Genomic DNA, 14,897 nt, shown 5'->3' with positions numbered 1-14,897 from the left:
GTCAACCCGATCATACTATAGGGATCCATCTCGATTTTATTGGTTAACATATAACACCCTTCCTAAATGCCACATGTGATACTTGTACCCTTTTGTTCCAATATAATTTAACATAAGGGACTTAGGCTTTATGAATAATAAATTAATTGTACTATAACTTATATACTTATGGTGTATCTAAGTCTGTCCTTTTTCTTTCCCATACTTTATATATTTTTCCCATGGCATTAAGCTTCTCCATGGTATCATACCCATTTATGTTACCTCCTTGCTTTGCATACTCGTAATTTTGTTTATGCACTAAAAATAAATTACTATTTTGTCCACCCTTAGCTCACTTATCATTCTTTCTCGAATTAGGTTAAAAACATTATCCTTGGCATATATTATTATTACTATTTCAAAATAATTATATGACATGCAATTATCATAGTAAACCACCCCTCAACCTCTAACTTCAATGCTAACTTGGTCAAATGTGATGTACCTTCCTCAACCCTTAGTTCTTGTTTTCATGGAATTCATGGATCAATAATTCAATTGGGGGACTGATGTGATTAGTTAAAAAGCTTGGTGTGTGTCATGTGACCATGCTACATGGTCTTGTAATACTGGTTCACACCACAACTAGCACGTGGACCCAATGTGGTTGATTATTTGGATGGTGAGGATTACTGTACAGGGGGATTGTCACAAGTCCACTTTTAGAAATATAAATACTTTTTTTTAAAGAAATAAATACTAATGTAGTTCAATAAGTTCAATAAGTTCATATTCATTAGGTTTCCCTACCACTATAACAGTGTCTAGTGTGTAGACTGGGTAGGGGGATGTGTCATAAAGTTATCCTTCTTCCTCATCCTCTAACCAGTAGGGCAAGTCATGCTCAATAGAAGGTTGAGCAGGAGGGCACATCACAAGTTTTTTTGATGGATGCCCATTCTTTATGGTCATGTTCCCAACCCTGCAACTAATGAGGCATCAAAAGTGGCCAACCAAGGTCTTCCTAAGATGATAGGATAACCATTAAATTTGGTTTTGGGATGCAGGACAAGGAAATCAGTGGGATACTCCCATGAGTCAATGGAGACCATTACATCATCAATAAATCCCTCGGGAGCTATTATGGATCTATCTGCAAGTTGAAGTATGTAATCGGCCTCCTCCCAAATCTACCCAAGTAACTGTCCAACCGTGGTAAACGTCTGACGAGAGAGGTAACTATAAGGGATTCAACCTCCTTGGTGACCTTAAAGAAATGGAATCGACGGAAAAAAATCAACCATACCTTCCACACCAACAGCAATACCCCCAGGGGACATCCCAGCCACTCAAGCATCCTGCCCCTAGGTCCCACTGACCTTTTAGACCTCTAAACATTTGGACGCTCTCATGCTATGGGCATGATAGCATCTAGGGACCTCTTGACACTTTCACGGGCCTACAAGCCACCATCCAAGGACTTTTCCCAGCGGACTTGTGCCAACATCCCTTGAAATCAAGGCACTTATCTGGCCCAGAATTTCAGCCACTCCCCAGAATTTGTGTAACTTTTAGAATCCACCGAAGACATGATGACAAAGATAAAAAAACTGAGAAATAAAACTCAGGACTAAGCCTAACGATCCCCAACTAGGATTGACATTCTGTCAAACACTTGGAATCAATGCAACCTACAGGTTTAGGATACAAGACAAAGCATGAATGACTAAAAGCACTTATGAACCATGGTAGGAAGGATCACCAACGTCTCCATTTAACTATTATAACATCAATTAGGTCTTGCATCCATCATTTTAACATTCAAAAGTAAATACATGAAATAACCATTAAATGAATCAACCAATTAACCATTCTTATAACGAGCATAAAACCATGTAAATATCAAAGATATGACGTCCTTTAAATCCACATATAAACAAGTGAAAAAGTAAGAGAACTTAGATTTCATTAATAATATAAAAATCTGAAAAGGTTCAGTACTTCCATGTACCACACGACTTTAGATATTGGTGAACCAAATATTTCTTTTAGCCAACCACCCCCATGCCATATTCCAAATGTGAATGTGGGATCTGATAGGAAAACCAATCCAAAAACAACCAAGGGAATCCAAAGGTTAAACCACCTCCACCCTCATCAAATTGTGATCACACCGAAACTGGTGCTCTAATCATAACTGAACCGAACTATGAATTCCATCTGGACTCCATCACTATCCTTGAGGAATTTTTGACTCCTTGCCTCTCAGGCTTTACCACAATCCAACCACGGATCACTTGGCCCTAAACTGAGACCAGTGTCTCAGGCTTTACCACAATCTAAACGGATCATTAGGTCATAAACTGTGATTCCTCCCTCAGAGTTTACCGTGTATCCTTCCAAAACAGATCAAGGGATTCCTAGGCCTTTGGGAATGAACCTTGAGACCAACTCCGCCCGAAATTCTGAAATTCACCCGAAAAACCAAAGATCCAAACCGAAAAAAAATATCCCAACACCATGGCATCAGGAAAAAGGCGAGGCTAGGCTGAAAACCACTGTCATAACCTGGAAAAACCATGCCACCGACAACAAGAGAACCATACACCAACATGCAAAGCCATGCATGTTCAAACCAACTAGGAAATCACACATGAAATATGCTCCTTGCAAGTATTCCTGATGAAGCTCCCTGATCCTGCTCTTCTTCCTTGATCCTTGCTTTCCTTCCTTTCCTTTCCTTGCTCTAAAACCTAAGCAAATACTTGAGCTAAGTGTTTACATTGACCAAGATGTTGCCAACTAATCCTCATAAGCCTTTTTACCAATGAGTACTCTATTTTCTTCAATTTCCATCATTTTCATTCAATTTCCTCGTCACATGCAACCTATGACCTTTTACCTCACTTTTCTCCTAATTTCATTTCTTTTCATAAACAAATGTGCCAAAATTCCTTTTTTCCTTTTAATGCCTTTGCCTTTGCCTTGGCCTTTGCCTTTTCCTTTGCCTTTTCCAATCTCCTTTGCCATAATAAAATGCAATCTCCTTTCCCATAGTAAACTGACTGAACACCCACACCAAGATGTCCTACCTAACATTAATCTTGGAATAAGTGTCCCTTGGTCATGGTCTTATTCTTTCCTTTATATACCTTATTACATGGAATTTTCATGAGGGTTGTTACACAATATCATAGTAGTCTTCCTCAAGCCCCCTTGGAGGTTGAGCTCGAGAATGGTTTCCCTAGTCATCACATTGATTGCAGCCCCAAGGTCAATCAAGGTATTAAGGACCATAATTCCATCAATGTGCACAAGCAATACTGGGCTACCATTATCCAAGTACTTTGGGGAGATTACCCTCCCAAGCATTAGGTCAAAAAATTGTCCAACAAAATGGATAGTGGGGTATCTATTCTTCTTCTCCCAGGTATTTTGAAACACTCTTCCTTGATAAGCTTGTTGTAAACGGGGACATCTTTGATGGCTTGGAGAAGGGGTATTTTTACACACAAGTTCTTCAATTCTCCCCGAAGTTAAGCCTCTTCTAGGGCGTGTTGTTTAGGGTGGACCAACCATTCATGGTAAGGAGGTTCATTGGCTTGAGAGGCAGTCTATTCATTCTCTTCAATCTCTCTATGTGGAAAATGTGGGTGATTATCTAGGATCACCTTCGGAGAAGGAAGGTTGATCTCTTGGATTTCCACAACATAAGCATGCTAGGATGTCTCCCCACTATAAACCTATTGTTCCTACTTATTGTTCAAGTTCAGATTGGGTTGAGAAAGCATATGAGGTTTCTTAAGTGGGGTATGGTGAGGGAGCTATGGTTGAGGTTGAGGTGGAGGTAGTAGAGAAGGAGTTTGGGTTGCTTGAGGCCTCCACCCTGGTGAGAGGTTTCTCCATTGGGAATATTGTGGTGGATATGGTTGGAAAGGAGGGTTAATAGGACAAGGAGGATGTTGAGGAGTATAAGGCCAAGGAGGAGGTGTGGGCCATGATGGATGAGTGGAAGGCAACCAAGGCTGGAAAGGTGCATTCTTATTTGGATTTTAATGAGGATAGTGCACACCTTACATTCCCTGCTAACATGGTGGAGGACCTTAAGGCCTCCTCTGGTTAATAAAGCAGAGTTTCTCTGAACCATGTTTTCCCCCTTGGTATATAGCCTTCAGACCTATCATAGAGAGACGTTCTTCTATTGCATGATTTTCTTTACAAACAAGGTAGACTTCTTTGACATTCAGTGAGCACTCATTCCTAGGGTGTCTCTCAGTGCATCTAGGGTAGAAGATACCTAGTGCCCTTTCTCCTTCCTCTTGGTTCCTTTTAATTTGCGTTGTATCCATCTGTATGGGAAACGTATGAAACATGCCACTCTTAAAATCCTCCAACATACTTCCTATCCAATGTTTGAGGGCTGATGTAAAGGGAGATGAACTAACCAAGCCTTGGCTAGACCCACCCTTTTTTCTAGCAGCCCTAGAGTGATTCGTATATATTGTTTTGATGACATCATAAAGAAATTAAGAGATGTCTGGACTCGAGACAACATGTTGAGTGTTTCCATTACATCCTCCCTGATCCCCCATAGAAGAACTAGCTTGAGTGATTCGAGATCAAGGGTACAATTAGCCCTCCTATAATTGAGTGGGAATCTTTCCTCATAGTCCTCTAAGGATTCATTTGTTCCTAGGGTCATCCTAAAGATTTCCTCCTTTGTTTCCTTGGAACTGCAGTAATCAGTGTACTTGTCATTGAAGGCTTGTTTCATTTGGGCCTAGGTAGTGATGTTGCCTTTAGGTAAATCATGAATGAGTGCAAGGGTACATCTTTGAGGGTAGATGGAAATAAATTTAGCTTATGTTCATCCAAGGCATAGTCATAGGTCCTACAAAAAACAAAAAATTCAAACACAAAGGTGTGAGGATCTCCAGAGGTTAGGCCATGGAAATGTGGAAGGGAAACATGGCTTATATTACTCATTCTGGCCTACCCATTAGTTTCCCTGATAAGGAAAATCTCATCTTATCTGTTTTTAGCCATGGTTTGTGTAGGTGAGATATGTTTTTCTTCCCCTATGGGTTCCTCAAAAATTCCAGGTTTCTCACCTAAAGGCTTTTCTATTTCCCCTATAGTGAGAGAGGAAAGTTCACAATCGCCAAAGAAGAATACAGGTTGACTGCTTGAAGGGGTGGGGGTTTTCGGTAAGAATTTCCCTTGATTTTCCCTACTCCTACGAGGCATGAAAGAACTAGCTATGTTTTTTGAATTCGTTTTCTCCTTTTTTTTTTCGTGAAGCTTTCAAACCAATAAGACTAATGCAAAGCAAAAAGCAAGTAACTCCTATATAGAAACAACACCTACTTGAACACCTCCCTGACAACAGTGCCAAAAGATGATGAGCTATGGTATTGCACCAAGGATGTTGCAACTCCCAATGCTTATCAACCTAAATTATCAACTTGGGGTTCATACAAACTTAGAGGTGATAGTGCTATATGCACAACATGTTACGTTCTACTCATGTCCTCCTCAGTCGTTAGATTAGATCAAGGTATTCAAATACCACTCCTTCGACTAACTACAAATATAATTTCTTATGAAAGCATATCGTGATTGCAAGGAGATGAACTTGATTCTAACGACAGAAATGAAAATGCCATTAATTAAATGTAAATGCTAATTTAAATGTCATGAAAGGGAAAGGCTAGTCTAGTTGCAAAAGTAAACCCCGCCACCCTATTTTCACACTGTTGCAGCGGCTACAACCACCCTCCAAAATTTTTCCTTAGATTCAATTTGGAGCCTCCTTACCAACCATCCTCAACAGCATGTATTGCACTGTCAAGTACATGAGATTTAGTGGTTTTCTAGCAGCTTCCGAGCCTCTGCATGATAGCTTGTTGCACTCTTGTCAGAGGCTGCTTCTGTAGAGTTGGTCTAGCTGCTGGCTGAACAACTCCCTCAAGAAATTGTGCAATACTAGAGGGGAACCAGTCTTCCCTCCAGAAATTGCGCAAATATGACTCGCAGCCAACTGGGCTCAGAAACTACGCAATTTCTATATGAAATACCTATATGTTATGTTGTTATCATTGTAAACTGCCCCTCAACCTCTTCTTTTAATGTTATATTGGTTAAATGTGATGTACCATCGTCAACCCTTAGTCCTTATCTTGATAGAATTCATTCATCAACCATTTAATTGGGTTACTCATACAATTTTTTAAACAGTGTGGTGTGCATGACATGAAAATGCTACATGGTCATGTAACATTGGTTCACACGAGTGCTAGGGCATGGCCCACATGTGGTTAATTATTCAAATGATCAAGATCACAAAGGGTGATCCAACGCTATAGAAATTTGGATAGATAACCTATCTTTATTTCCTTTCAATTTCTTCATTTTGTGTTTTTTGGCCACTTGACACGCTTCTTTGCAACTAAGAGAGTTGCGTTGACTTATGACCATAGACTTTCCCACTCAATTATTGGTGTGGCCATTTCATTCCCCATAAGAGATCTTAATATTCTCAAGAGAACAACTTGAATGCATTTTTGAGCTACTTAAGAGGTAAAGCTTTGACCCTGGGAATTTGATTTTTTCCTCTCACTAGATTTATGTCATAACATGTGGGTGTCGTACATTAATTTTCTAAAATTATATACTGTTAAACACAAACACGCACGCACACACAAATTTCATTTAATATGTTGATCTTTTTTGAATTTTTAAGGTAAATGAAGTTTTAGAATTTTAAAGCAAATTAATAACTAATAAAAATTTATTAAATTTTTTTTAAATAATGAAATAATATCAAGTTCATTTAAAATAATTAAAATAATTGTCAAGTGGGTGTAGCTTAGAGAGGAGGTGATATTATCCTCCCCACTGAGGATTCCAACCACATCTATATTGACATGCTCACTCCTTGGGAATCACTTCTACATAGATAATTTGTCTATTTTATTAGATATGAAACTAAATTAACATTGAAACTCAAAGAGAAATATAGTGATTATAACGTTCAAGATACCCCAAGTGCTAGAGCACAGAGATATCTTAAAGAGAGGGTATGGATTATTGGGATGAGATTGGCTGGACCTTCTTAGTTCATATTTTATTAGGGACTATAATTCAAGTGCATTTACTTGGATATTATAGGATGCATAAAATAGTATTTCTCAAGGGAGAGTATACCTAGTAGGCTATGTGCTATCCATGTTGTTGGATTCTTTAGCTCATTTTAATTTACAATTCTAATTAATAGCAAATCGTGTGAAAAGTTTAACATTATAATTTTTTCTAAACATTTTTAAAGTATTAAAATTAGAACTCTATTGAAATCTTGATTAATAATAAAGTAACAATATTTTCCAATTTAAGAATTTTAATATTTCCTAAGAGAAGAAAACCTTACACACACACACACACACATATTTTCCAAACTAATATTTTTAATATTTCCTCAGAGAAGAAAACCCCTCTCTCACACACAAACACATTACAATTGTAAAAGAATTGTATTTTAATATTTAATAAATTTCCACAATTTTTTATAATTTTATTAAAATACACAATCAATACACTAACCTTATAATTTATTAGTAAATAAAAAATCATTATAAATTTAGTTATAAACATAATATATAAATTATTCATTTAATTCAAATTTGAGTACTCTTTAAGTGTGACTTTTTATGGGACTCCCCAAAAATATGCTCAAAAATCCAAAAAATCGCACTTAAAGACTACTCCATCAAAATTACATCTCATTCTATACATTTTAAATAAGCATGTGTAAGAGAAATATTATAAAGAATTAGATCCCTTATTATATACCATTCTCATTTAAAGTTTGTTATATGGATATTGATGTTAGCATTTATGGTCATGGACATGAATAGTATGCATACAAGACTTCATTTTGAGTTGCTTATATTTGGTGAACCGAGTTGTTTGATATTTTAATGTAAAGACTAAAAAATTAACAATCCTTTAATAAGATTTTTAATGGTGTTTTAACTAGCATTAATGAATTTAATGATATTTAATTTAAAGATTCAATTTACTTTTTTTGGTGTTTTTTTGTTGTTGATACTATTCTTTATGATATTATAACTTTTTGTTATTTAATATTTATTTTCAAACTCAAATATAAATAATGATCACATTTTTAACATAGATGAAGCTATTTAATTTATATACCAAAATTTTCCAATTTATATTGGAATATTTAAATAAGAAATATATCCATATTTTAGCTATTTTAAGTTTTGGAGATTTAATAGGTATAATTTTCGGCCAATTTTAGTTGTATTAGGGAAGATATTTTTTAAAATTTTAAAGTTTGAGTTGCATAACTTGCACAATTTAGGCGATGGAGGAGTTTTCAAGGTGTTGAATCCATTTGTTTAGTCAAAAGCAAATTTTAAACAACTAAACATCACAATCTCGCTCACAGTTGTGTGCAATAATTAAACAAAACCACAATTTAACATATAACATATTCACAATTTACTTCACGATATATCTTGAGGTGAGTGATATTTAATGTTTTTGAAAATGGAATTTTGGAAATAATGTTTTAATTTGTATTAATGAATTTAATGATTACTCAATTTTACTTGTTTTATATAATTTGGTAATTTTTTGTTGTTGATGCAATTCTTTATGATGTTATAATTTTTTTGATATTCAATATGTATTTTTAAACTCATAAATATATCACATTTCTGTCCTGTTAAAAGAAGAACATAGAATAATTAGATGGAATTATTTCATTTACATGATGCAATTCCCTAGTTTTTGGTGGAATATTTAAATAAGAAATATAATCGTAGTCTCGCTGTTTTAAGTTTTGGAGATTTCATAGGCATAGTTTTTTGCAAATTTTCCATTATTAAGGCATATATTTGTTAAAATTTAGAAGTTTGAGTTGTATAATCTACAGAGGTAGGTGCCTAAGGAGTATTCAAGGGGTTGAATCCATTTATGTAGTTAAAAAACAAACTTTAAACAACTAATATCACAATTTCCCCCACAAGTTTGTTGTAATCTTAATGAGTTGTTTTTAGTGAGACTTTTTGGAATCTTTTCTGGTGGGATTTTCCCGTCTAATTTCTCTAAAATCCTGCAGGAATTTATCGAAATCACTTTTCAGGGTGGGTGCTGAATCTATATATACAGTCAAAAAGCCAGTTTAAATAACACAAATCAAGATTCCGCCTCAATTTTTTTCAGCCAAATTCTACAGTAGAAATTCCAAAAATTGTACTAAAAACAACTCCTCACCTTAATATATTATTGTCACCTTAAAATATAAATGTGAGAAGTTTATTGTGATTGCGAAAATAGAGTTTTGGAAATGTCATTTTGCTTATATTTTCCATTCCGAGTTGGTCTAGCCATGTTTATTGTGGTCTGTGATCCAGCCAGAAATGAAATAAGAGTGAGTTTTAATTGAGGTTGGCCACGTTGAAAGAGCAGATACATCCACGATGACTATGGTTGGAATGTGGAGACCACTTACAACTATGCATTTGACATCACCTCAATATAAAAACTCAGCTCATGAACTCGCCTTTGCAGAGCGTACCAACATCAATACCGATTTCTGGATATCATATCATGGAGTCCAAGTGTTGCATTTGGATTCAATTTGTGGTGTATATTCTGGTAATCAATATTTGCAGGGCGGATGGCCGTGATACGGTAAGCCCTGGCCCTGGGAGATGGGAAGTGGTGATTGAAAATGGAGGTGTGTCGGCGATGCATATGGCCACCACCATTATGGGTACAATGGTGATGTACGATTACATAGATTTTGGTGATTCTAATATAAGCCTTGCAAATGGAATTTTCATAGGTAAATCAGTCGTTTATCATGATTTCTTAGCACACTCCATAGAATACAACATTGCTACAAACAAGGTGAGACCGTTGATGCTGAGGACTGATACTTGGTGTTCATCGGGAGCCTTTGCTGCGGATGGTACTTTGGTTAGCACTGGTGGATGGGGCGATGGAAACATGAGCGTTCGTAAATTTGTACCTTGTGAAACTTCTACATGTGATTGGGTTGATCCAGTGGGTGAACCTGGATCTGGGCTTCTGAACGATCGATGGTATGCTTCAAACCAGATCCTTCCTGACGGTAGAAGTATTGCTGTGGGGGGAAACTACACTTTTACCTACGAATTCCTGCCACCAAGGAAGCCTGGTGAGAGAGTTTACAATCTGACGTTTCTAGAAGACACCTATGTGTTCCAAAACTTGCAGAGCCTGTACAATCTCTATCCTTTTCTTCATCTCTCATCCGATGGAAATCTCTTCATCTTCGCCAACTGTGATTCCATCTTGCTTGATTACCAAAGGAATGTTGTCGTCAGGCATTTTCCAAGAATCCCAGATGGCCCAAGAAATTACCCCACCACCGCCTCATCTGTGATGTTGCCACTGTCTGCATCTGATGCATTTCAGAGGACAGAAATTATGATCTGCAATGGTGCTCCTGTTGATGTTAGAATATTAATTCCAACTGCAGGCACCGTGGACGCAGCGTGGACAGCAACTGAGCCAGCACGTACAACCCCAAAACCACCGCAGCGAAACCACAAACCGCCTGACTCATTTCGGACCGCTTTTGCGGTGAAAGCAGTTTCCGTATAATCGAGCCCGATCCAATTATCCTCAGCCACGTGGTCCTCTGTATACGTCAGCAGAACTGACATTTCGGAGCCTAAAGTTCAGCATAAAAATGCCTCCCGAAATCCTCCACCGCCGTCCGATCCACTTCATCGTTCTCCGCCGTTGATTGTTTCAACCTGCATACGAGCCAACATTAAATACTTGTGTGGAGTAAATCAAACGTTTGAGTTTGACCACCGGTCCTATCTGCAAAGGGAATTAAATGGAATTTAAACCTGGTTCGTAAATGGTTGGTAGAACATTAAATTTTTTTTATACCGGAGGTATGTGCATAGTAAATATGCATTTTAGGAGTTATATTTGTATTGTATTGCATATACATTATAGATGTTATGCTTTTTGTTGTGCGTTGACCATTCTGAAATGAAGCCACTCAGCACACGCACGGGTGAATAAAAAAAAGAGAACGAAGATTGAAATGAAGTTTTTACTGCAGCAAAGAACCTGTGTTGATTTTTGTAAAGTGACTTGAGGTGTGCACAGCAGTGCAAGAGTGAAGGTGTTAATGAAAAGAATGAAGACCAGTGTATGATGCAAAGAGTGAAAGGAACGCACAGCAGTGCATAAAAGAAAAATAGGGGAGCGCATATGTTTGTGTGATTTTTTTTTTATCAGCGTGAATCAAGGTAAATATTGCACAGCAGTGCATAAGTGAAGAAGCACGGGAGTTTTGTTTGGTGAATGATTTTGTATTTTATAAAACTCACAGCAGTGAACAGAGGTTGAAATGTAATTTTTGTTGGTTGCCCAAATGAAGGGAAAGAAGCAAGAGCGTATGGTGTGAGTAAAGTTTTTTTTGTGAATGTAATGTAAAATTTTCCTGCATATGTAAATTTATTTTACAGCAGTATGTGTAAAAGATTTTTACACCAGTAAATGTAAAAGAGATTTTTAAACACCAGCAGTGTAAAATCTCAGGTGGAAAACAGAGTTTGTTTTTGTTGGCTGAATGTATTTTTTTGGGTAAATCCCTCTGAGTGAAAGAGGATGAATATGTATCAGGCATTTATGTTTAATGAATAGAAATCATTTTTCTGGGTATGTAATACTCTGTTCTCAGACAAATTTTTTGAAGCTTCCTTGTGCACAAAAGATCCTGTGGAGAGAAGAAAACAGAGCATTACCTCTGTGTGTTAATTTTTTTTATTTTTGGGATTTTACCAGAAAAATCCCCAACAGTGGTATAGGAGCAGGTTTAGGCTCTTTGAAGGTGTTAAAGAAGCTGAGGGAAAGAATCTTGTTGCACCAGCAAGTCTTCTCCAGGAGAGTGAAGTCTCAGGCAAAAGAACCCATGTATTCCTCAAAGTTTTTTTTCTGTGTTGCTGTTGAAGAAATAGTGAGTCATTTTAAAAACACAGTCAGGTATTTTAAACATAGTTAAGAATGGCAAGGTCAAGGAAGAAAGTGTCCAAACCCCCTAAGGTTGTGTCTCCCTCTTCTATTAAAATAGAAAACAATCTATTTGAAAGCATTCTATTTGAGGCTCCAAGGTTCGATGGGAACTTTGATATATGGGAAATAAAAATGAGGGCTTTCTTACAGTCTGAAGGGATTGAAATCTGGGAATCAGTGATTGATGATAGCAAGATGGATAGAGAATCCAAGGAGTGTAATGCACAAGCAGCAAAAATAATCTTGGATGGACTGCCTGATTCTGTAAAGAAGAATCTAGGAAAATATTCATCAGCAAAGGATATATGGGACAGACTTCATGACCTTCATGCAAAGGGAGCACTGACCATGACCATCAGTGAAGAAGAAAATTCTGAACCCATCATAGAAGCTGAATGTGAGAAGGTTGACCTCATTAAACTTCAAGTAAAATAAAGGGATGAGGAGCTCGTCAAGCTTAAGAAGGAACTCGATGAAAGCAAGAGGAAGCATCATGAAGAAGTCATCTCCATGACAAATCAGTTGAATAAAGTAAAAAAGCAGGAAGATGTCTTGACAAGTCAACTTGAACAAAGGCACAAGAGAGTGAATAAGCTTGTAGAAGAGATTGGATAGTACAAGGTAGAGGTCTCCTCCCTTAAGTCTGAATTACAAGAAGCCAGGAAGCAGGCACAAGGAGCTGAAAACAAAATGGAGAGCAGTCAAGCAAAGAATGAAGAAATCTCCAAAATGAAGTCAGATATTATCTCCCTTAAAATAGTAGCAGTTGAAGCTACTCGTAGCAAAGAAGAAACTGAGGAACAACTTGCAAAGAAAAATAATGAGCGTGAAAGATTGGAAGAAGAAATAGTCCTCCTCAGGAAAAAGGTTGAAGGGATGAACAAAATCATGAAGAGCTCTCAAGCCTTGGATGACATGCTCAGCTATCACAGATCTCCATCTGATAAATCAGGACTTGGGTATGTAGGTGAACCCTCAAACAAGAATGAAAATGCTTTAAGCAAAGGAGATGCAAAGAAGCCAGAAAGAAATTGTGATGCTCCTAGTTCCAGCAAAGGCAAGGAGAAAAATGAAGGCTACAATAGAAGAAATCCTACTCCAAGAAGAAAACCAGCTCCAAGAAGAAATGTAGCTGATGTCAAAGAGGCAAGATGCAATGGTTATCATCAAAGAATCTCAAGGCAGCAAGGCTTCAGAAGTACATCAAGGAAACCTCCATCTCCCAGGTACCAAAGTTCATTTTATGGTTATTGTTACTCTTGTTCAAACTTTGGTCATATGGCAAAAGACTGTAGAGCATTTCATAGAGATAGATGTTGTAGTCTCCGACAATCTCCAAGAAATAATTTTATAAGAAGAAATCATGAATTCTTATTCATGAACAATGTAGAATGTTTCAAGTGTCATAACATTGGGCATATGGCACGTGATTGTAACTTAACATGGGCTCTTACACAAGCTAGACCCATGCAAAAGAAGAAAGTTACACAAGTATGGAGAAAGAAGGAAATACAGCCTGAAAGTCCTTTGAGCTCTCAAGCTAATCTAAGTTTCTTTTGAGAAAACTTTGCTGAAAGAAGATGATGCATACAGTTAAGGGGAGCCTGTAATTTTTTTTTATCATAATTGTTGAACTGTTTTAACAGTCATTCTTTGATGAAGATCTTGTTATAGGGGAGAGATATGGAATTAAATCTGCCATAAAAGCAGAGAAAAAAAATCTGCAGGGCATGGAGGCTGCGTGGAGGATGTATTGCAGCGCAGCAGAGCGCAAATGAAATCTTTTTGTTAATCCCTCTGAAATGTAATACGCAGCGGTGTTGAAAAATGTAATGTTTTTGCTTTGTTTTTTATCACATATGCAATGCAATATGCACAGAAGTGCGGAGAAGAAAAATGGGCAACGTTGAAATGTGAAGTGCAGCAGCGCGATAAGAAAAATGAGAAGCAGTAGAACGCACAGCAGTGTGCGAGTGAAGATGAAGATGAATTCGATGTGAATCATATGCATTGTATATGCATTGTAATGCAAAGCAAGGAGACCCACACAGCAGTGCGAAGGCAGAACATAGAACAGGGGCAGCGTGGAAACTTTTGTGTGTGGAGCACATGGATTAGAATGCACAGCAGCATGAAATTTTTTTTGTGGAGCACATGCATTTTAATGCATAGCAATGGAACATAGTTTTTCCTTTTATGTAATGTGAGAGAATATAATCACAGCAGAGTGAGTGTAATACACAGCAGATGGAAATGTTTTGTATTGGCAATGAAAACGCAAAGCAGTGAGAGGAAAATGAAGGAGGAGCATGTAATGTAGAAAATGGAAGCACACATTAGTGCAACCATGAAATTTTTCACACAGCAGTGAAAAGAGTAATGTAAGTTTTGTGGTTGTCTGTTGAGAGAGAAGGTAGAAGCGCAGCAACGCATATGAATGCAGTTTTTGTTGTTTGCATCTGAAATGCAAGTGAGACACAACAGCAGTGCGATTGTAATCAATGAAGGGGAGCAGGCAGCAGCGTGAAGTTTTGGTTGTTGTTCATTGTGAAAACAACAGGAAGGGAATGCGCAGTAGCGCAAGTGAAATGTAATGCAAAGAAAACACAACAGCGTGAAATCTTTGCAGTTGTTCTGTTGAGAAAACAAAAGGCAATACGCTGCAGCACGTATGTGCTAAATGAATGTAAGAGACAGATTGAAGTGCCTCTGAAGAAGGCATGTTGGAGAATCCCTCTGTCAAGAGGAAGGTGCTTTTCAGCACAGTGTCATGGTGAATCCCTCTGTCAAGAGGAAGATTCTTTTCA

The 14,897-nt window shown here is 37.4% G+C and overlaps 1 protein-coding gene across 1 annotated transcript; it reads left to right on the top strand.

Moving 5' to 3' along the window:
• The first annotated feature begins 9,618 nt into the window (after positions 1–9,618).
• LOC149225056 (aldehyde oxidase GLOX-like) lies at positions 9,619–10,659 on the top strand. Its single transcript, XM_089388337.1, has one exon. It carries the CDS (start codon positions 9,619–9,621, stop codon positions 10,657–10,659), a length of 1,041 nt encoding a protein of 346 aa, XP_089244463.1.
• Positions 10,660–14,897: the final 4,238 nt, after the last annotated feature.

Source organism: Pinus tabuliformis, chromosome Q (genome assembly GCF_031772625.1).
Source record: "Pinus tabuliformis cultivar Carrire ecotype Pingquan chromosome Q, CPIR1, whole genome shotgun sequence".
Lineage (NCBI taxonomy): Eukaryota > Viridiplantae > Streptophyta > Pinopsida > Pinales > Pinaceae > Pinus > Pinus tabuliformis.
This window is presented reverse-complemented; position numbering and strand designations above follow the sequence as displayed.

What these genes read in the sequence shown, in the direction of transcription:
- LOC149225056 (XM_089388337.1), top strand. Translation starts at nt 9,619, where the DNA reads ATGGAGTCCAAGTGTTGCATTTGGATTCAATTTGTGGTGTATATTCTG.